This window comes from Mandrillus leucophaeus, unplaced genomic scaffold (genome assembly GCF_000951045.1).
Source record: "Mandrillus leucophaeus isolate KB7577 unplaced genomic scaffold, Mleu.le_1.0 Scaffold76, whole genome shotgun sequence".
Classification (NCBI taxonomy): Eukaryota; Metazoa; Chordata; class Mammalia; order Primates; family Cercopithecidae; genus Mandrillus; species Mandrillus leucophaeus.
The window spans coordinates 4,996,689-5,018,583 of record NW_012108252.1 but is presented as its reverse complement, the minus strand read 5'-3'; the positions used below and the strand labels follow the sequence as shown (position 1 = coordinate 5,018,583).

Genomic DNA, 21,895 nt, shown 5'->3' with positions numbered 1-21,895 from the left:
TCCCACTGGCAGCAATGCCAGGGGCCCAGAGAGCCCAGGACGGGATCCAGGGGAACAGCGGGGTTAGATGTTGCCACACTCGTGGCCTGGAGCTCTTGTAGTTATTTATAGGTCCTCTCCTGAGGAGTCACAAGAGCCTTTTTACTTGTGCTTTGGACACAGCATTATTGATTATCCAGGCCCAGGGGGATTGCAAATCATGGAGGCCCTGACAGTCCTGAGGAGAAATGGCTAACAAAGAAAGGGAAGATGGAAAAACTGTGAGGGAAAATAGAACTTAGAAAGCTCGGCAGCCTGGGATCCCCCGCTGCAGGAGCTGACGCCCAGGTGCCACGCTGGATGCCCTGAGAACACGGCCTCATTGGATTCATTCTCAGGAACAGGTAAGTATAGCCAAGGCCCAGAGAGGTGACGTGCCTTGCCCAAGGTCACATGCCTACTGCCGCTGCTGGAGGACAGGCCAGTGTTTATATGCCCATCTAATGCATATAAACGAGTTTAATAAGGGATATATCTTAAAAAGCAAACATTTTCTCTTGGATCAAGTGAAATTCATATGAAGGGATGTCGCTGCAATAAGGTTGGAGTTTTGCTGAGAAATGTAGTTTGGCTTCTAAACCTTTTGTTTGCATTGTTCAAATTAATCAGAAGAAATCTCTGAATAGCAGTCCTTATGGCCTATTTATGTCTTGAGAGCTTGAGTCCTCCTGGAAGAATAACTTACCCTTAAGTCAATACCCGTCACTTCCCAAAGGGCATAAACCCATCTAATTCTGCCTGTTTATACAGCTGAGGCTACTGTTCTGGGAGCCACCACTTGACTGAGAGCGTCAGGGACTGGTGTCACCCTTGGTGCCTTCTGCTGGGGTAGTAATGAGTTAACGGGCTCTGAATGTCAGCCTCCGCCAAGGAAGGCATCCTTAGAAAGGTCAGGACACGAGGTTCACTGGTGTCTTAATTAAATTTTTAAGTGGAATTTGCTTTGAACACTTTGCACTCAATGTTTTTCCCACCCAGGCGAAGTCCTCGGCTCCGGCACGAAATTCGAAAGCCACGCCACTCTTCTGCAGATAACCTTGCAAATGAAATGACCTACATCACGGAAACGGAAGATGTGTTTTACACGTACAAGGGCTCTCTGGCCCCCCAAGACAGCGATTCTGAAGTTTCTCAGAACCGAAGCCTGCACCAAGAGTAAGAAACTTGTGTTGTTTTATTTCTGGGTATCTGCTTTTTGGCGTTGCAGAATTTGCTCGGGTCCAGATTGCCATTTGAGAGGAACCAAGAGCTGGTGCCTGCAGCCAGCTCCCAAGGGTGCCCTCTGCCAGGATAAGAACATAAATCAGACTCTACCTTTTCACCCGGAAGACAGTCTGTGTGCCTGGGGTCTACAGCTTGTACTTCTTTTTGTCCATAACAAAGACTTTCTACTCACTAAGTACATGTTAGTCTCTTGAATTAGTCTCCTCTCCAGCTCACGAGCAAAGCCCTGTTTAAATCATTCCGTATTCTACAGGTACAGACTCTAGGGACATGTTAACTCTGATTTTTCTAGATTAATAAAGTTTTACCATCACATGATTTCAAATCATTGGAAATATGCTTGCTTCTAAAAACCTTCTCTGAACAACAGGGTTCTGAGGGGTTTTGTGTTCAATTAATGTTAGTATAAAGAAACAAACATGTTAGAATATCTCTAATTTTCTTTTACAAATTTTTGTTGAATTTTTATGTTCTACTTCCCCCCACCCCCGCCCCGCCTTTCCCCCGCCTCCCGCCATGTGACAGAGTTCCCTCATAGCTCAAGGCCAGAAAAAATGTCTGTCCTGAAAGACTGGTTGAGTGCTTTTGTTTTTCAATAGGATACATTTAACCCATTTGTTTCCCTTTTTGCCTTGGTTACCAGGGAGTTCGGAGCTGCACATTAGGCTCATTGTATTAACTTTCCTCAGCCCAGATTTCTTATGTAGTACTTTCCCTTCCTCCTTTGCCTTTGTTATATAGGTCTTTTTTTTTTTTTTTGTCTTATTTTAATGGATTCATAGTTACATATCTGTACATTTTGGGGTAAACTCGCAAATCATTTTTTTAAGTAGGGAAGGCATAGATTATAAATTAGGTTAAAGCATGATAGTAAAGGATCAACTGTTAGGAAGTCAACCATAGTCATCGGGCATCTATTCTGTTAAGCCTCATACTAAGTCTAAAATACAGAAAGATAATGCCCCCCTAACAGCCAAGGATTAGCAAGCAGGCACTTTAGTCAAGCTATACGTTTTTCACCACTGTAGCTAGTAGGCTGAAAGCATCAAATGGATTCTGATTGTACTCCAGGCATTCGCAGGTAAATTGCAAATCTCCTTCCCATTTATGTGTGAGGCTGCTACCTCTCCTCTGTCCTTGCCCAGAGCAAACATGGTTTCCAGTTTATCTGTGTTCTTAACACCTCTGGTTAAATAATCCCTGTGTTCATTCTTTCCTTGTGACCTGAGCCTGGATGATGCTTTTGCTAAATGGTTACTATCTCTTGTTCCAACTTGCAGCCTGCTGCCCCTTTGTCAGGGCTACAGTGGATGATTGTGAGTTCCTTTGTGTGACTTTGTAGCTTTTCAAATCACAAGCACATCTATAAATACAAGGCAGGAGTGCAGGCATGTGTGACTAGAGCTGTATTGAGTCTGCAGTGGGGCTGTGTGGCTTTGGCAAAAGGAGAAAACGGTTTAGGGAACTGTTCGAGGGTTCTGGGAAACCCACTCAAGCCTGCCACGTCAGAGCTTCCTGTGGTGGTTTGCAGTCCCATCACAGAATTTTACAGCATCTAGACCTTTGCTGTCCAGTACAGCATCCACCAGCCGCAGGTGTCTATTCAGATTTAAATTAATTAAAATAATAAAAATGTAAGCATTCAGTTCCTCAGTCACACGAGCCTCCTTTGAAGTGCTTGACAACCATACAGGAGTGGTGGCCTCCATCTTGGACAGCACAGATACAGCCCATTCCCATCATTGCAGAAAGTGTTGCCAGCAGCACGCATCTAGACTAACACGTTTATTGCATCATTCATTTAAAGGGGAGTGAACTCCTAGAATATCTACAAGTGAAAAGTGCATTTTTCAAACAGAATTCATGTGGGAGTAGGTTTGGAATCATCACCTTGCTTGCAGTCTGGGTGCTCCACACCACTCACCCAGCTGCGCCCTCACAGCCCAGCACCCTCTGTGTCTTTATGCAATCAGTGCCAGGTGGGGAGGGATGCATTCTGTCCAATGACATGTGGATGCTTTAGAGGGCTTGCATTCATTCCCGAGTCCAGGGGTACCCTTTCTACATCCTTGGCTGGTCACTGAGGGGAACGCCAGAGCAAATTAGAGAAGTTGTTTCAGGAGCCTCCAGGCCAGCTGGGCAAATAGCACATTATCAGCCTGCACTGCCACACTCCAGGGCTCTGTCGCTTTGGTGAAAGGAGAAGTGGGGCTTAGGGAACAGTATGTGTCCTACATCAGATTTTCCTTCTGTGGTCTGCAGTCCCATCACGGAGCATCTAGACCTTTATAGTCCAATATAGGAGCCACCAGCTCCATAGGACTATTTACATTTCAGTTCATTAAAATTAAATAAGATTTAAAATTCGCTCCCTCAAGCACTGTTTGATGTAAGTGATTTCTGGCCCTGCTCGTTCCTGCACATTGCACAGTGATTCTTCTTGAAACCCCTTCTTGAGACCTTGTAAAATGTGTCATCTTGGGGCACTTCTTACCTTGCACCTAAATGTTAAGAATAGCAAATAACGGTGGTTCAAAGGCAGGCTTCCTTGCAGGGTTTTGCCAGGTGTACTGACAATAGACATGTCAGGTGGTCAAGTTAGTGACTGTCCTCTGCAAGTGGGGTGAGCAGCTAGAAAAGCAGCCCCTGCCACCTCTGTTAGGTGGGAGAGCTCTTCCTGCTGGTGGGAAGCCACTTCGTGCTGGGTCTTCAGAGGAGGCTGGCCCTCCTGAGGGTCTGGGGACCCCCATTGCCCCAGGTAAGAAGTACAGACTGGTCTGTACTTGGTGAGAGGAAAAAACCTGTTCGTTCGTTTCTGTGAGTATTTGCAAAATGTTTAAGAAATGTTTGACATGTTTTATACAGCAGATTTGTGTTAAGAGGCAAAAAGAAGCATTCTGTCAGAGAAATCAGATGAATAATACCACAGACAGCGAGGAGGGTTCCTTTTAAGAAGAAGAATTAAGTGTGATGTTCCGTACTCGTTTAAAAGAGAAGAAAGAGAGAAAGAAAGAAAAAGAGCGGTTAGATTTGGCTGTAAACCCAGAGTGGCGCAGCTCAGGCTGCCTGAGTGCCATCTTAGCGGATGAGTCACTTGCTGGTTTGTTCCATATTTATAGCAGCACAGCAAAGTTGATGATTATAGTTACGAATCCTTGGCAGTTTGCTTTGTGCCCAAGTAGGCTGCACTCTTTTGTTGCTCCCAAGGTTCTATCAGCCATTGTGTGTTCCTTTCCCTGCTTCCGAGTGAAGACCAAATTCTGCAGAGAAGTAAGTTTCCTTCATGGCAGAAATGAAAAACCTACCAGTCTCCACCGAGATGAAAGGGAGAGGATGTTCCCTGAAGAAAGAGACATGCAGAACAGAAACTGGGGGAAACACTTTGTAGAGAAGTTCAGAGTTGTACTAGAGAAACTTTCCGGTCGCTGTTTTATCATAGTTGTCTCGATGGGTCACCAGCATGACACCCTCCAAGTGGATGGGGCTTCATGCCTGCATAACTTTTTGCTGTTTGTTTGACTCTTTCCTTAGAGCCTGCCTTCTTCCATGGGATGTGGGGCAGCCACGGCTTTTTATTTCAAAAATTCCATGCCGGCCAGGTGTAGTGGCTCACGCCTCTAATCCCAATACTTCGGGAGGTCATACTGGGCAGATTGCTTGATCCCAAGAGTTCAAAACCAGCCTGGGCAACATGGCAAAACCCCATTTCTACGAAACATACAAAAATTAGCTGGGCACAATGTTGTCTGCCTGTTGTCCTAGCTACTCGGGAGGCTGAGGTGAGAGAAACATTTGAGCCCGGGAGGTCGAGGCTGCAGTGAGCTGTGGTCGCACCACTGCACTCCAAGTTTGGCATTGGAGTGAGACCTTGTCTCAAAAATAAAAATAAAAACTTCTGTTCACTGGAGGGAGCCTAGGGGATTCCCCTTCTTCAGCTTTGGCGGCGGTGTAGGAATTCCCCCAACGCTACTGTGGGTCCCCCCAGGACTGAGCTCCCTGCCAGCAATGGAGAGTCCCTTATAGTGCAGCAGTGTGCTCTGTCATTAGACAACCCAGGTGCCCACCGTTCTTCCCAAGCTGTGCTGGAAGCCTCCTTGACACTGACCCAGCATCAAGCTTCCTGCCTTGAACTCTCAGGACAACACAGATGGTGTCTGTTCCCAGTTCCACCTGCCAGCCTTGGTTACTGTTCCTTCAGCTAGACAATTCCAGTGTAGTCACTTTCCACCCATCACCCTCATAACCACCATTCTCCAAGTGCAGGTGAGCCCTTCTAGAGGGTGGCACCAGATCTGAATGTGGAGGAAGGATCTGCATACCATTCTACATGTCCCTCTCAGAGGACACCAGGCAGGGACAGGATTTTGTTCAGAGTGTTTATGTCCCTTTTCCGTGAACCTTGCCTTCTTATTTGGGCCCACTTGCATGTGCACGTCTAAAATACCTGAAAGCCAGCATGATCCAGTCTCAGCTATTCATGTTGGTGTCCAGCTCATGGCTGTTCCTGTGTTTTGGTAAGGAGAGGCCATTGTTTCAATACTACCCGGTTTGCACCTATTGGAAATATCAGTCATCCCTCACTCCTCCTTTTCTTTCACTGTCCTTATGCCATTTCTCATCTTGTTGATTCTACCTCCCAGACATCTCTTGTGTTTGATTCCTCCGCCATCCCCACTGCACTGCCCCCGTGCAGCTACCATCATCTCTTGCACAGTCTAGCTCAGTCGTGTCCAAACTGTCCCCGTCTTTGGTGTCACCTCCTTCCACACCATGCTTCACAAGAATAGCAAATTTATCATTCTGAAATACACATCCAAGAATGTCACTTCCTGTTTAAATACCTTTTATCTGCTTTTTCAACATTTCCTGCCTTTACCTGTGCTGCTGCTTTTGTTTGTTTGTTATTATCAATGTTTTGCCAGAATGCCCTCTTTTTCCCACTTAACTACCTGTTCAATCTCCTATTAATTCATCTTTCAAACTCAAGCTCAAGTGCACCTGATCCAGGAAGCCTCTCCTGGCCTCATACGGTACGCTAGACATCTGAGCATCTCCACTGTAGCATGATAATATTATTACTTGGTTAATTGTATTTCTTCTCCTGTGGACAATGAATTCTTTGAGGGCAGGGATAGTGCCCTATTCACCTCTCCTTCCTTAAAACGTGACATGGGTATTTGGCATTTAATAGACATTCAATGACTGGATGGATGGTGGATGGATGAGTGGGTGGGTGGATGGATGGATGGGTGGGTGGATGGATAGATGGACGGACGGACGGATGGATGGGCGGACAAATGGTTAGATGAAACTGGATGGGACCCCGGGATACAAACTCCTAAGTTTTCACAATGGAATGCCCCCTCTGCCACTTCCACATCATGTGTCCATATCACATGAGCAACATCACACCATATTTATCTGTACCCCAAGAACTCAAACATATTTACTTTGACAAGTTTCGTAACTGTCACCTGTGAGCAGGACTATGTGGTAGGTGCCCCTGCAGGACAACTGTCAATGAGAAATTCCCCTCAGAGGATTCAGGGATTAATTGACTGAGGTTTAGCAAGTGCTTTCTTGCCAATAGGTGTCTGATATCTGTAGGGAAAGCCTAGTCAGATTCATGATCTGTTGTTCCAGCAGGAAAGAGATTGCAAGCTCAGAAAGCACCATACCTGAACCATGTCCCTTCTGCCACTTTGATCTTGTGCCCTTGGCATTTATTACAGCCCCAGATGAGCTGTTTCCTGTGGAGACTGTCTCCATGTCATAACAATGTGTATGGGAAGACAGTCTTCTTTCTGTCACTCAAGGACCCTTATGTAAGGAGCCATGTGGGACATTTCTCCAGGAATTTTATTCAGAAGAAACTGCCCTCTGGGGGAACTGGTATGCGTTCCTCTAGCGCCATGCTATTCCAGCTGTGGCCATAGGCCAGCAGCTGCAGCACCTGAGAGCTGGTCGGAATGCAGAATCTCAGACCCACACAGGCCGGCCGAATCATACTCTGCATTCAGCAGGACCCCAGCTGATTTGTGTGCACAGCACATTCTCAGAAGCTCTGATCTTGCAGATGCTGAGAACCATTTAACCCGCCTTCTCTTTGCACCTGAGCTTCCAGATTTCTGAGTAAATTCCTTGCTCTTTTAGTGTAACTCACCCAGTCACCTCGGGCGATCCTCCTGGTACCTTGCCAAGAAGTTTTATTCTTCATTCACTCAGCATTTCAGTTGAGCACTCCCTGTGTGCCTGGTCCTGTGTTCCGAGCACTAGGAGAGGAACAGAAAGAGCACGAGGGTCTCCTGACCTTGAGAAGCTCCCAAAACAGGGCCCCTGTTCCTTCACACTGCAATCTGAGAGCAGGACTTTGCCCCCTTTCACAGGCGGGCGCTGGGGAGGTCTTTGTAATTCTCCATGGTTTCAGGAGAGCTTCTTGGGGAGTGTTTCTTTCATGGGTGTGTTTCTTTCTGATGCCTGCTGCCTTTACAGTTCGGAAGCATGTGTTTTCTGGAGGGTGAATACTTGTTTGTCTGACTGATGGTGAGTCTGTGTCTCACATTTCTCTGTCTCTGCCCCTTTCTCCCCAAGAACCAGGGTGTGGTCAGTCCCACACTGGCTCCTCCACAGTGTCCCCTCATCCTGCCTCAGGGACAAACCTCTCCTGCTCCTTCCTCCCGCTAGTCATTGGCTCCATCCCACCCTCACCGTCTTCTTGCATCCCTCATCCTGTCCCTTTCTTCACTCCACTTGTGATGGGGCGGCTCCCCTGCGCTCCTCAGCCACACTGCATTCTCCCCAGTGATGGAGGAGACGCTAGGGCTTTGGTGCCTTCACCCCTGGCCACCCTGTGCTGTGGCCAGCTGCCACATACTCATTGCATCTCTTCATTTGATGTCCTCTTCCTTGTCTGTCTGTCCATCTTGCACACTGAACAGAACATCACCACGCCCTGCAGAGCACCTGTGTACACAGTTGAGCAGGCCAAAAATCAGCCATTTGTTGAAATAAATGACTGACAGTAACCCCTCCAACCCTGCTTAGAAAATAGGTTAGGGCAGGCCAGGTGCGGTGGCTCACGCCTGTAATCCCAGCACTTTGGGAGGCCGAGGCAGGCAGATCACGAGGTCAGGAGATCGAGACCATTCTGACTAACATGGCGAAACCCTGTCTCTACTAAAAAAAAAAAAAAAATTAGCCGGTCATGGTGGTGGGCGCCTGTAGTCCCAGCTACACAGGAGGCTGAGGCAGGAGAATGGCGTGAACCCAGGAGTGGAGTTTGTAGTGAGCCGAGACTGCACCACTGCACTCCAGCTTGAGCGACAGAGTGAGACTCTATCTCAAAAAAGAAAAAGAAAAAGAAAAATAGGTTGGGGCATAAAATGACTTGGAATATAGTATTAGTACTAGCAGCAGTAGTAATAGTAGTAGTACTGTTGTCATTTAATACCATGGGCTGGTTTAGACAGACCATTGAGTTTTAAATCAAGAAAGAAAAATAGGGCTGGGGATGGTGGCTCACACCTGTAATCCCAGCACTTAGGGAGGCCAGTGCAGGAGGATTGCTTGAGACCAGGAGTTCTAGACCAGCCTAGGCAACATAGTGAGACCCTGTGTCTACAAACAGTTTTTAAAAGGCCAGGCACCATGGCTCACGCCTGTAATCCCAGCACTTTGGGAGGCCAAGGCGGGTGGATCACGAGGTCAAGAGATCGAGACCATCCTGGCCAACATGGTAAAACCCCGTCTCTACTGAAAATATAAAAAATTAGCCGAGCGTGGTGGCAGGCACCTGTAGTCCCAGTTACTCAGGAGGCTGAGGCTGGAGAATCACTTGAACCCGGGAGGTGGAGGTTGCAGTGAGCTGAGATTGCACCACTGCATTCCAGCCTGGTGACAGAGTGAGACTCCATCTCAAAAAAAAAAAAAAAATCAAAGTTAGTTGGACATGGTGGATGCCTGTGGTCCCAGCTACTCAAGAGACCAAGATAGGAAGATCTCTTGAGTCAGGAGATCAAGGCTGCAGTGAGCTGTGATCACGAAACGGCACCCAGCCTGGGCAACAGAGCATTACCCTGTCTCAAAAGAAAAAAAAATTGGATCGGGGGGTGTGGGGAGGGAGAGAGAGACAGAGGCAGAGACAGAGACAGACAGAACGAGAACTGGAAGTACCCTTTTAACTTGTTTTGTAACTGCCAAGCAGTTGCCCTTTCTGCCACTAGGTGATGCTCTTGTAAACAGTGAAACCTAGCAAAAATGCCGTATTTGGGGGGAATTTTTTAAAACTCGCTTTGACATCATTGAAAGTCATTCTTTTTCAATCTGAAAACTTGTGTACAACTTCAATTCCAAAATATTCTCTCTCTGAAATGTCTTACCATCCATAACACCCTACCCCCAACCAGCCACTTGGATACCATAAGGCCAGACTCTTGTCCTACGTATAGCTGTGTTTCTCCATTGGTCTGTCACTGAATATTTTATTCAAATAGATTGTGATTATGAATCATTCTGTGTGAATATGATACAGATTTTATATTTAAATTAAGCTCGTATAAACTCACTAGGAGAAAGAGAATCACCAATTTTATGAAAAATCCATGGATAAGGGATTGAAATAAAGGTCAAGAAAGAGGTGGTAGCAGCTGTCTTTTGTCTGGGTTTCACTGAATAACTTGGTCTCTGCGCTTCTCCCCTCACTTCACTTTGGATGAGGTTAGGGTGGGGCAGAGTCTTAGAATGTAGGAGAGCCCCACATTCATCAGCCCTGTAAGGTATCTGTGCTGGGCCTGTGACTCCGGAAGGGGCTGGTGTGGGTGATGCAGAGACTCAAGGGTCCTGTCCTCTACAGTGACAGCAGGGTTGGTTAATCCCTGTGACCCTGAGGGGTTAGAAATGGGGGTCTTGGGAGTGGGCTCTGCATGGCCTGGAGAGGGAAGAAAGGCTCAGGACGCACATCAGTCAGGCTTCTGTCTGCTAAGTGAGGAGAAAGCCCCATGACCCTGGGCGAGTTACTCAGCCCCTCCTGACCTCAGTTTCTTCACCTGTGAACTGGGAGTTAGAACAAATGACCACAAAGGTCTGTTCAGTTCTCATCATCTGTAACTCTCTAAGACAGCGCTGTCCAGCAGGACTTCCTGCCGTGGTGGAATGTTCTCTCACTGCACTGTCTCATATAGGAGCCACTGGCCACGTGTGGCTAGTGAGCCTGTGAGGTGTGGCTGGTTTCTTGTCTTAACTTATTTAAATTTGAGTAGCCACATGTGACTAGTGGCTACCATACTGAACATTGCAGCTCCATGATACAGAAGAAACTATGTTAGATAGAGGAAAATGAAACATCTCAGCGTGGCAGTTCATGGATGTCACAGGCAAATCATGCCAACTAGGAATAATATAAATTCTCCTGAATGCACATCAACAACAGTCCCATTTCCTTTGAGGAGGCAAGAGTCCTATGAAGCAGAACCATCCGCAGAAATTAGACAGAAGGAAAAAAGCTTTCAGAAGGGATGAGCCGTGCATCTGCATGAGCTTGCCTGGCAGAGCCTGGTTCAGTAATGAAACCACCAGAGTAGCTGGACACCTCTCCCTTTCACCCTTCTAAAGCAGCAGGGAAGGGAGCAGAGTTTTCAGCAGTTTCCAGATCCACCCTGCCTCCTATCCCTTTTCCCCAAAACCACGTGACAATGTCTAGGCCAGATGTGGCCAGGGGTGGTCAGTGCGCCCTGAGTGTACTCAAATCCTGCTGACAACCCGTGCAGCTGAGGCTCCAGGGAAACATATAGCCCCCAGGTGCCAGGCCCCTACAGTCAGCAGTGTTTGCTCTAATAAAACAGTAACCCAGTTATTAATGTCTCCTCATTCCCCATGATGAAGGAGTCCATCTGAGAACAATCCAGCACAAAGCTACCGGACCCAGAAGTCATCCAGTTCCGTGTCTCCGTCTTCAAATGCTCCAGGCTCCTGCTCACCTGACGGCGTTGATCAGCAGTTCTTAGATGACTTCCACAGGGTGACCAAAGGGGGCTCCACCGAGGATACCAGCCAGTACTACTGTGACAAGGTGAGCGAGCGCAGGCAGCCGGGTGACCCACCCGGCCAGGGCTTCCAGACCCCTTGTGGGCAGTTGAGTAGCTCTGACTAAATGAAAATATCTTATCACCAACTGCTGGAGAGAAATGTGATGTAAATGACCACTTTCAAACGTTTTCCAGAGTGATAATGGTGACGGCTACTTAGTCTTGATCCGTATCACACCAGATGAAGATGGAAAATTTGGATTTAATCTTAAGGTACGTTGTGTATTTATAAAGGAAGTTTTGTGCTGTGAAGCAGTCTTTCGATGAGTTTTTAATTTGCATTAGAAATGTGCTGCATTCCTGAGTTGCATAAGGAAATTGATTCAACCCTCAGAATTGAGAGTTGGGGAGTTTTTTTGTTTTTGTTTAGTTTGAGTTTTTTGGCTTTTCTTTTTTTTTTTTTTTTTTTTTTTTGAGAAAAAACTCACTCTATCGCCCAAGAGTGCAGTGGCACGATCGCAGCTCACTGCAGCGCCGACCTCCGGAGGCTCGCGTGATCCTCCCACCTCAGCTAGGGCTATCAGAATGCACCACCATACCCAGCTAATATTTTTCATATTTTTTGTAGAGATGGGGTTTCACCATGTTGTCCAAGTTGGTCTTAAACTCCTGGCCTCAAGCAATCTACTCGGTTTGGCCTTCCCAAGTGCTGGGATTACAGGTGTGAACCACTGTGCCCAACCTAGAATTGAGAGGTTTTTTTAAGTGTGGCCTTAACAGCTGTCAAAGGCCAAGTGCCGGCTCTGTGCCTGGCATTGGCTATGCACTAGATTCATAGCACCTTCTTAAGTTCTGATAATAAGTGGTAAGGTCAGTATTTTTAAACCCATTTTGCAAATGAATACTGAGGTTCCAAGAGATGAGGGCACACACTTGGCAAACAGATCTACCCACTTCAGGAATGCTATTAAGAGAACCCCTCAGCATTGCTGAAGCTGATAAGAGAAAACAATTCAAGTTCAACCTGCAGGGCCACCACTCTCCTCCAGGCACGTTTAAGCAGGATCTGCAAACTAAACTCATAGGCCAAATCCCATCTGTTTCTGTAACTAGTTTTTTTGGTAACAGCCACACCTATTTGTTTACTGGTGGGTTAATGACTGCAGAGTTGAGCAGTTGCATCAGACCCCTCACTCCCACAAAGCCTCTCTGGCCCTTTACAGGAAACGTGTACTCACCCCTGCTCTAGGACAAAGTGAGGGCAGGTGGTCCCCTACCCACCAGCTGTCATCGTGCACACCCTCATCTGCCCCAGCAGCTGTGTTGAGGACCAGCGCTCACAGCCAGATGCGCTCACAGGGTGCGCCCCTTTCCCAGGCCTTGCTCACCTCTGCTGAAAGCCCCCTTTTCTAGCAGCACTTGGAAGACATGCTGTGGAGTCCCTCTCCTGGGGGCGTCTGCGTTTTTAAGGAGGAGCTTGCTCTCTCTGAGTGCATCTTTTAGTTCGTGAACTGTGGGGATGGCAGAGGGAGGCTTCTGAACAGAGTCCTGGTCAGCCCGCTGGATCGAGGGGTCAGGAATTTGTTCCGTATTTCTGAAATGACGTATGATTCTAATCAGCGATAGTGAAGTTTGAAGCCTCGCTGTACCAAAGACTCACATTTATTGGTACCTCCATGTTGTTGATGCTGTGGCTACTCCAGTGTTTGTTTGTTTGTTTTTAACTTAAAAAACATTGGTTTTTTTTTTACTTTAAAATGTTTACAGGGAGGAGTGGATCAAAAGATGCCTCTTGTGGTATCAAGGATAAACCCAGAGTCACCTGTAAGTAAATACATTCCATGTTATTCCTTGTGTTTGTTCTCCCCTAATTCTAACAGGTTTCTGTTTCTGTGTCCCATTTCTTTTTTTGCCAGAGCAAAGAACGTGCTTAGATACACCATGTTTTCTAGAACCTTGCTACTCACTGTGCTCTTTGAAGCCATAGCACCCGTGTTAGCTGGGACTTCATTAGAAATGCAGGCTCTCTGGCCCCAGCTTAGGCCTGCTGAACCAGAATCTGCATTTTTAACAAGAGCCTTGAGTGGCTGGTGTGCACATTAAATTTTCAGAAGTCCTTTTCAAGAGAAGGAAACTCAGGCAGTCTGCTGTTCTGCTCACTCTAAGTGGGCACGTGGGCCCTGTGCCTCTTCTCACCATCTTTCCACCAGTGCCCCTTTCATCCTCTGTTTAGGCCTCCTAAGAAGAGCATTTGCTTTGTTTTTCTTTCAAATTTATTTTATTGTTTTTAGGCCAGACATAGTGGCTCACACCTGTAATCCCAGCACTTTGGGAGGCCGAGGCGGGTAAATCACTTGAGGCCAAGAGTTTGAGACCAGCCTGCCTGGCCAACAGGGTGAAACCCCGTCTCTACAAAAAATACAAAAAGTATCTGGGCGTGGTGGCGCACAGGTGTGATCCCAGCTACTCGGGAGGCTGAGGCAGGAGAATTCCTTGAACCCAGGAGGCAGAGGTTGCAGTGAGCTGAGATCACGCTGCTGCAGTCCAGTCTGGGCGACAGAGTGAGACTCTGTCTCAAAAATAAAATAAAATAAATTTATTTGATTGTTTTTAAAATAATGATAAGTAATTTTTTCCTTTAATTTTTTTGTTGTGCATACTCAAGGTATACAACATGATGTCTTGTTATACATATAGTACTGCAGTCAAACAAATTAACATGTTCATCACTTTCCATAGTTAACCTTTCTTTTCTTTTTTGAGAGACAGGGTCTCGCTCTGTTGCCCAGGCTGGAATGCAATGGTGTGATCACTGCAGCCTCAAACTAGGCTCAAGCAATCCTCCTGCCTCAGCCTCCCAAGTAGCTGGGACCACAGATGTGTGCCACCTCATCTGGCTCCATAGTTACCTTTTAATCATCTGCTTTTTTAAAGCAGTAGGAGTCACTGTGCCTCCTTACAGTGAACCATGTTGGGATTACTCTGAAGTAGTCCTTAAGCTCTTGTCATTTAACTTTTGTTACTGTTTATGGTTTCTGTAAATTCAGAAGGCTTTCTTTCCTGTGCTGTTCAGTACCTTACTTCTCTCCATAATGGTTTTTGCCTCTGCTGTGAAGCTTACAAAAGCTTTCACCTTTGCAAGACAGATAAATACTCACCTCTAGCTGGCAAATCATTTCCTAACCGTACATCTAGGAAACAAAAGGCTGGAAATGGTATAGTTATATTATAATAAGTGAAGGTTGACTACCACAGAGGAATGGCGTCAGCAGTTTTTATAGCCTTATTCTGAAATGTTTTATAACTTATATTCTGAGCAGTACTTCTTTATATCGTGCAACCAACTACCATGTCCACATAGCAGTAGATGTATTATAAAAACAATGACAGTACTACCCGAGGGAGAGAAGGCAAACTTGATCGTGGTCTCAGGTGTCTGGGAGCAGAGCGAGCCAGCGTTCTTCCCCCGAGGACTGTGTTATGGTAACAGGAGAAACTCACTTTTCCCCTCCACCCAGGCGGACACCTGCATTCCTAAGCTGAACGAAGGGGATCAAATCGTGTTAATCAATGGCCGGGACATCTCAGAACACACCCATGACCAAGTGGTGATGTTCATCAAAGCCAGCCGGGAGTCCCACTCACGGGAGCTGGCCCTGGTGATCAGGAGGAGAGGTAATGGCCACCTGGGGGGCGGAGCCATAGGGACACCGCCCTAGCAAAGCCACGCCTGCTCCAGCCCTTTATCTGCTCTTGAAAATGTTGAGTTTGTAGCCAACATTTGAAAATCCAGACTCTTCAGGTAATAACCCAATGTTTGGCTTCCCACATGAGCCTGTCCCCATGTGGCCAGTCTTCTGGAGGGAGGCAGCGCCCACCCACCCTCTTTATACAGGAGATGAGCCCCTGGCTCCCAATTCCTCCCAGGCCCAACGCAGCCCACATCACGCAGTCTCTAAGCGGCACGACCCTGCAGACATTTGCATTTTCAGCCCCTTCCCAAATGATGGGGTGATATTTTATTCATGCATGTTTGATTTTGTCGGAGAGGCAGTGAGGAGAGCAGGGCCTGACTGTCTCAGGTGATTCCTCACTCTGCCTCTGCGGGCTGGGGACCTTGCAGGAGTTACATAACCATTCTGTGGTTCAGCTGGCTCAGGTGTGGAGGAGGACAGGAGTGGTCCCGACTTCACAGGGTTGTTGTGAAGATTAAATGACACTTGGGGCTGGGCACAGTGGCTCACACCTGTAATCCCAGCACTTTAGAAGGCCGAGGCAGTTGTATCACCCAAGGTCAGGAGTTCGAGACCAACTTGACCAACATGGTGAAACCCCATCTCTACCAAAAATACAGTAGCCTGGTGTGGTGCTGTGTGGGTATAGTCCCAGCTACTCAGGAGACTGAGGCAGGAGAATCACTTGAATCCAGGAAGTGGAGGTTACAGTGCACCAAGATCGTGCCACTGCACTCCAGCCTGGGTGACAGAGCAAGACTCCATCTCAATCAATCAATCAATGAATCAATCAATGGCACTTAGACTGGAAAGTACCTGCATTGCTGCCTGATGGGAGCAGAGGTTTGAAGGACAGCCCCTACTGAGCATCACAATGTTGTCTTTATAGTTGTTGTTTTAAAATAATACATCAAGTTCCTTGAACACCCTGCACAGCTGTAAAATACTGAAAGTAAATGAAGGTTGTATCTGCAAAGCCCTGGCCCTGTGTCTCTGCCTTCCTAGCACATGTGGCTCACACCCCACACTGCTGCGCTCCTGCCTCGGCTCTGCTCCCACTACAACTCTCAGTCCAGAGCCACTAGGACCAGCTCTGACCCTACCTCCTCCGTGAGGCCTTATTGGATCTCTCCGGATCCCCACCTGTGCAAGGTGGGAGGTTGGGGGGTCCTAGCTTTGCTTTCACCTGTATTGAATTTAACATGAAGGGAGAATGTGCACTAAAGAGGTAGGGCTGAAGCACAGAAGAGATGCTAGGACTACAGTATTTACGTAGGAGCCTCCCACATAGAAATGGCCCTGAGTTCGGGATTGCGCTCTCAGGAATGATGGTGTCACAGGGAAAGCCTTTGACCTCACCCTCATGCCTGGGGAAATGCCCAGTTTTGGGAAGTAAATGAAAAAACCTGAGAAAGAAAGGGGAGTCGGAATGGGTAGAAGAATAACCAGGTCAGAAAGAGCAAGCAGAGACAATATGCTTTTTAAAAAAACATTCTTTCCCTTTCCTTTACCTTTGACAAAAACCTCTGGGTGCTAAACACCATTATTTAAAACTAACCAGGAAGATTAGCGTGTCATTTTATGTAATTAACACATATTGAATCATTCACCTAGAAGTAGTATCTTTGGTGCAAATGATTACCGTGTAGCTTAATCATTTAATAAGATGTTTTAAACCATCTGCATTCAGGTGTCATAGGTGTGATTTGTTTGAGGAAAACTGATAAACCCGGGTGTTGCTGCACAAGTCATATGCCCTGTCTTGTACATTACAGCTGTCCGCTCATTTGCTGACTTCAAGTCTGAAGATGAACTGAACCAGCTTTTCCCCGAGGCCATTTTCCCCATGTGTCCAGAGGGTGGGGACACTTTGGAGGGGTCCATGGCACAACTAAAGAAGGGCCTCGAAAGCGGGACGGTGCTGATCCAGTTTGAGGTAAGACCCTCTGGAGGCTGAATCCCAAGGCCTGGGCCACTGCCGTGTCGCCTGTGAGGCTGTCCCTGCCTCTGAGCAGCAGAGGAAATGAGGCAGAGACACAAGCCCTCGTTTCCTCGGCCGAGATGATTGTGTGTTTCACAAACCAAAAACAGTCAACTGAGTCTCTGTGAGGACTGACAGGGCGAGGCCTGTGCTTGTCATGGATAACAGAGCACAGCAGGCAGCACCACCTCAGGCTCGGAGCAGCAAGCAGGGATCAGGATGGCCACCCTCGCTGAACTCTGTCTCACCCTCTTATTCTAGTAACATTTGGTAGTCATGGAGAAACATGCCAGAAACTGAGGAGGAGGGACTCTGAGCATTTTTAGCTGCCAACACAAAAGCTCAAAACTCCCAGCAGTAGAAGGCAGTGGAGAGGCAGTTGTGAGTGAGCAGCCCAGGGTGGGTGAAGGAGCCAGCTCTCTGACCACCCCCAGCCGTGCACTGGAATTTGGAGCAATTAGTGTCATCCCATGAGGGCACAGTGTCTTGCCCTCCCAGTTTGCCCAGAACCCTATAAACATAAGAAACCAAACTCAAATGCCCGTCTTCCCCAGGGGAACCTGTGATCCCTAGGATTCAGGCTGTTGACAAAGGTACACACAGACATTTTTTATAAAACAAAAGGGAACCAAAGGAGACTCAGCTTTTAAGCCAGTTTTACTGATTACTAACAGAATTAAAATAGAATGTGTTCATCTTCCAAATTTATTTTCTTATTTTTATTTTTTAAATATGTTGTTGTTGTTGTTGTTGTTTTTTAAAATAGAGGTAGGGTCTCACTATGTTGCCCAGGCCGGTCGTGAACTCCTGGACCCAAGGAGTCCTCCCGCCTCGGCCTTCCAAAATGCTGAAGTTACAGGCGTGAGCCACCACACCCAGCCCATCTCCCAAATTTATTTAAAAGTAGAAGAAAACAGAGTAATTCCTGTAATAAAAGAATACCAAAAAGCATGAAATAGGTCAACAAAAGAAAATAGATCATCATTAGAAATAACAACAGTCTGGGTTCATAAATTCAGGAAGAGAGTCTCACATGGGACTCAAGAACAGAAATCAACAATGCATTATTTATTAGAAAACCACATAAAGGAAAAAGAAGCAAAACCCGGACATTTGTGAAATGTGTGTGACTGCAGAGTAATTCAGGAAGTCTTGAGTAATAGGAATGCTGAAAACGAAGGAATGCAAAGCAGAGAGCTGTGAGTGAAAGGTTGATTTTATGATGCATGTGAAAATACATTAAAGCAATGTGTATTGAACAGCGTGGAAAGCAAAAATCCACAAGCCAGAAAGTAAAAGTGACTGACTTCCCCCCCAAAACAATCAGCAGGGAATTAATTAATGTATTTCTTTATTTAGAGACAGGGTCTCTGTCACCCAGGTTGGAGTGCAGTGGTGCCATCTTGGCTCACTGTAGCCTCCACCTCCCAGGCTCAAGTGATCCTCCTACCTCAGCCTCCCAAGCAGCTGGCACTATAGGTATGCACCACCACTCCTCGCTAATTTGTTTTGTATTATTCTTTTGTAGAGATGCAGTTTTGCCATGTTGCCCAGACTGGTCTCAAACTCCTGGGCTGAAGCAAGCCACCTGCCTTGGCCCCCCAAAGTGCTACAATTACAGGCATGAGCCACCACAACCAGCCATTTAACATTTTTTATTAATCATCTTGACACAATATAAAACAAAAATTGTGTACCTTATGGAAATGAAGTCTGGATAAAAGGGTAGTAACAATATAATTACTTGGGTAAAACTAATAGATATATTACTGAGTATTCTACAAAGGGAAATAGCCCTATTTTTCAGTGGCCTACAGGAGGCTGTTCACGCTTTTGGTTAAAAAGAAGAAAATGTAGGCTGGGCACGTTGGCTCACGCCTGTAATCCCAGCACTTTGGGAGGCCGAGGCGAGTGGATCACCTGAGGTCAGGAGTTCAAGACCAGCTTGGCCAGCATGGTGAAACCCGGTCTCTACTAAAAATACAAAAATTAGCCATGCGTGGTGGCAGGCACCTGTAATCCTAGCTACTTGGGAGGCTAAGGCAGGGGAATCGCTTGAACCCAGGAGGTGGAGGTTGCAGTAAGCCAAGATCAGCCTGGGCGACAGAGCAAGACTCCATCTCAAAAAAAAAAAAAAAAGAAGAAGAAGGAGGAAATATAGAGGTTATCTTCTCTGCTTTGCCTTTCAAAATAGTTCACATTTTGAGCAGTAAAGCTCGTTCATATTTTTACACACTCCAAAATTGAAACAAGGAAGAACTTAAAAGCCAGTCACAGTGCATATCGATTTTTTGGTATTAGAGAGTACAAGAAAGGTGGTGCAAAGTCATTTGTTCATTGATTTAGTGAATGTGTCTTGGGTATTTCCCCTGGATCAGGAACCTGATGAGGGAAGGAGAGGGGTGTTTCTGGCCCCAAGGAGTTGACAGTCTAATTTTAGTGTATTTGAGGAGATATGTGTCCCAGAAACAGCTGAAGACCAAGACAGGGTAAGATGTTGTTATACATAATGTATGTTCTGCAGCAACTGGAGGTCAGAGGACTCCAGGAGATCCCTGGAGTGAGATGTGGGATTAATAAAGGGGTGGATAGGATTAAGTGTTGCAGGGAGGGAGCATATTGCAGGAAAATCTCAGCCCAAATGCAGACAAAGCTCATGGGGGTATCAGCATAAAGAGACAAGCCCACCTGGGTTGACAAGTGCAGGTCCTGGACGATGCATCCAGGTGACGACCGTCCTTCAGCCCCGCGAGAACTGGTTCCAGTTTATCAGATAGTCCACAAGGAGGCGCTGTGGGCTCTCATTGAGGAAAACCCAAAGGCTGGTGTTTCTGGTGTTCCGCGAAGCCTCCTTCGCGCAGGTGGCTCCAGTTCGAGGTGTGTTTTACATGTGGGAATCCTGCAGTGATTTCCCTTGAAAAGTGTTCAACTTTTTGAAAAGTTTTCAAAGGCATTAGAGATAAATACCCACTCTGTCACCAACCTGTGTTTCTGAAAGGGTGACCCTCCGACCACTTGTACGGAGATCATCTGGGGAGTTTATTAAATCAAGGCCCCGCCCAAAGCTAGTGGATCGGCCGCACCAGGATGGGACCCAGATACTGGTACTTTTGACAAGATCAGCACCTGTTTTGATGCACACGCTGTTCCAGAGGAGAGACCCAACCGGAACCACTGGCCCCCCGCTGTGCATCCGAGGCCTTGTCTTTGGAGGGTAGAGTTGGATGACAGCGTAAGAAACGGAGAACATATGCATTTTAGGGTTGCGTTTTAGTGTGTACACGTTTCCTTAATTTTTGTCTATACACTTCCTCAAGTAGGAAATTCAAGTAGGAAACCCTTCTTTTTAATCAAATCATTTGCAGAATTCCAAAATACAGAACAGATGAAAGCAGGTCTGCTCTGTGACCTGCGATGGGGCCAGTGGGGTCCTCAGCCCAGCCTCTTCAATCTTCCCTCACTGGCCCCCAGGGCACCCTAGACTAGACAGACTGTCATGTGAAAACCACTGTTACAGGTGCGAGAAACGTTTCTTACAGAGCAGCCAGAGGAGAGGCATAGAAAAGGAAACCAGATAAAATGGGAAACTAATAGGAAAGGAAAGCTTTCATGAGCACTTACCATGTGCCACGGACTTTAAAGGGTATCACCTTAGGTAGTTCTCACAAGAGCCCTGTATAGATGCTGTCATTATCCCAGTTGTAGGGATGAGGGAGCACAGTCTTGGACAGATTAAGTGACCTCTTCAAGGTCTCACAGTAAATGTCAAAGGCTGATTGGAACCCAGGCAGGCCAACTCAAGAGCTGGTTCTTAGCCACTCTAACCTTTGAAAACTACTAAATGCTATTGATATGTGAGTTGTTTTTTAGAATAATAGAACATCTGAGCTAGAAAATATCTGAGAGGCTGCTGGCCAAGCGCTGTGGCTCACGCCTGTAATCCCAGCACTCTAAGTGGCCGAGGCGGGCAGATCACGAAGTCAGGAGATCAAGACCATCCTGGCTAACACGGTGAAACCCTGTCTCTGCTAAAAATACAAAAAAAAATTAGCCAAGCATGGTGGCAGGCGCCTGTAGTCCCAGCTACTCAGGAGGTTGAGGCAGGAGAATGGCGTGATCCCGGGAGGCAGAGCTTACAGTGAGCCGAGATTGCGTCACTGCGCTCCAGCCTGGGCGACAGAGCAAGACTCTGTCTCAAAAAATATATATATATACACATATATATATGTATATATCTCCGAGAGACTGTCTCCCTACACGGAACCAGACAGATTTTAAATCCTGACTCTACCCTCACTTCCTATGTGGCCTTAGGCATGTCCCCTAACCTCTGTGGCCTCTGTTTCTCCATCTATAAATTGGGTATCTTGTGAGTTCGTTTAATAATTAGATGAGATAAATACTTAATGTGTTATCTGGTATGTGGTCAAAGTGCCATAAAAAGTAACAACTATTATTATTTATAAATAAAGGGAGGCTCCAAGAGTCTGTAGAACATGCCCGAAGTCTGCATAAAAGGTGGTCACTGGCTGGACATGGGGGCTCATGCCTCTAATCCCAGCACTTTGGGAGGCCAAAACAGGGGGATCACTTGAGGCCAGGAGTTTGAGACTAAATATTAAAAAATTAGCCAGCCATGGTGGAACACACCTGTGGTCCCAGCTACTCGGGAGGCTGAGGTGAGAGGATCACTTGAGCCTGGGAAGTTGAGGGTGCAGTGAGATATGTTGGCACCAGTGCACTCCAGCCGGGGTAACAGAGCTCAAAAAAAAGAAAAAAAAATACCTGTGTTGCGCTGGGTTTGGAGGTCTGGGTCATCTAGTCCTGGTGTTCTGATTCTCTACCTCCTCCAGTGTGGTTGGCAGGTGGGCATCCTGGCCGATGGGGGCATACAC

General features: G+C 46.8%; 1 protein-coding gene across 1 annotated transcript in view; it reads left to right on the top strand.

Moving 5' to 3' along the window:
- Positions 1 to 21,895, top strand: part of PTPN3 (protein tyrosine phosphatase, non-receptor type 3) — a 160,566-nt gene that overhangs the window by 116,848 nt on the left and 21,823 nt on the right. The window contains exons 14-19 of the mRNA XM_011966378.1: positions 1,018 to 1,194; positions 11,143 to 11,329; positions 11,481 to 11,558; positions 13,053 to 13,109; positions 14,804 to 14,960; positions 16,795 to 16,955. Of these exons, the coding sequence (XP_011821768.1) occupies positions 1,018 to 1,194; positions 11,143 to 11,329; positions 11,481 to 11,558; positions 13,053 to 13,109; positions 14,804 to 14,960; positions 16,795 to 16,955 (817 nt within the window). The remainder of the gene's footprint in view (positions 1 to 1,017; positions 1,195 to 11,142; positions 11,330 to 11,480; positions 11,559 to 13,052; positions 13,110 to 14,803; positions 14,961 to 16,794; positions 16,956 to 21,895) is intronic.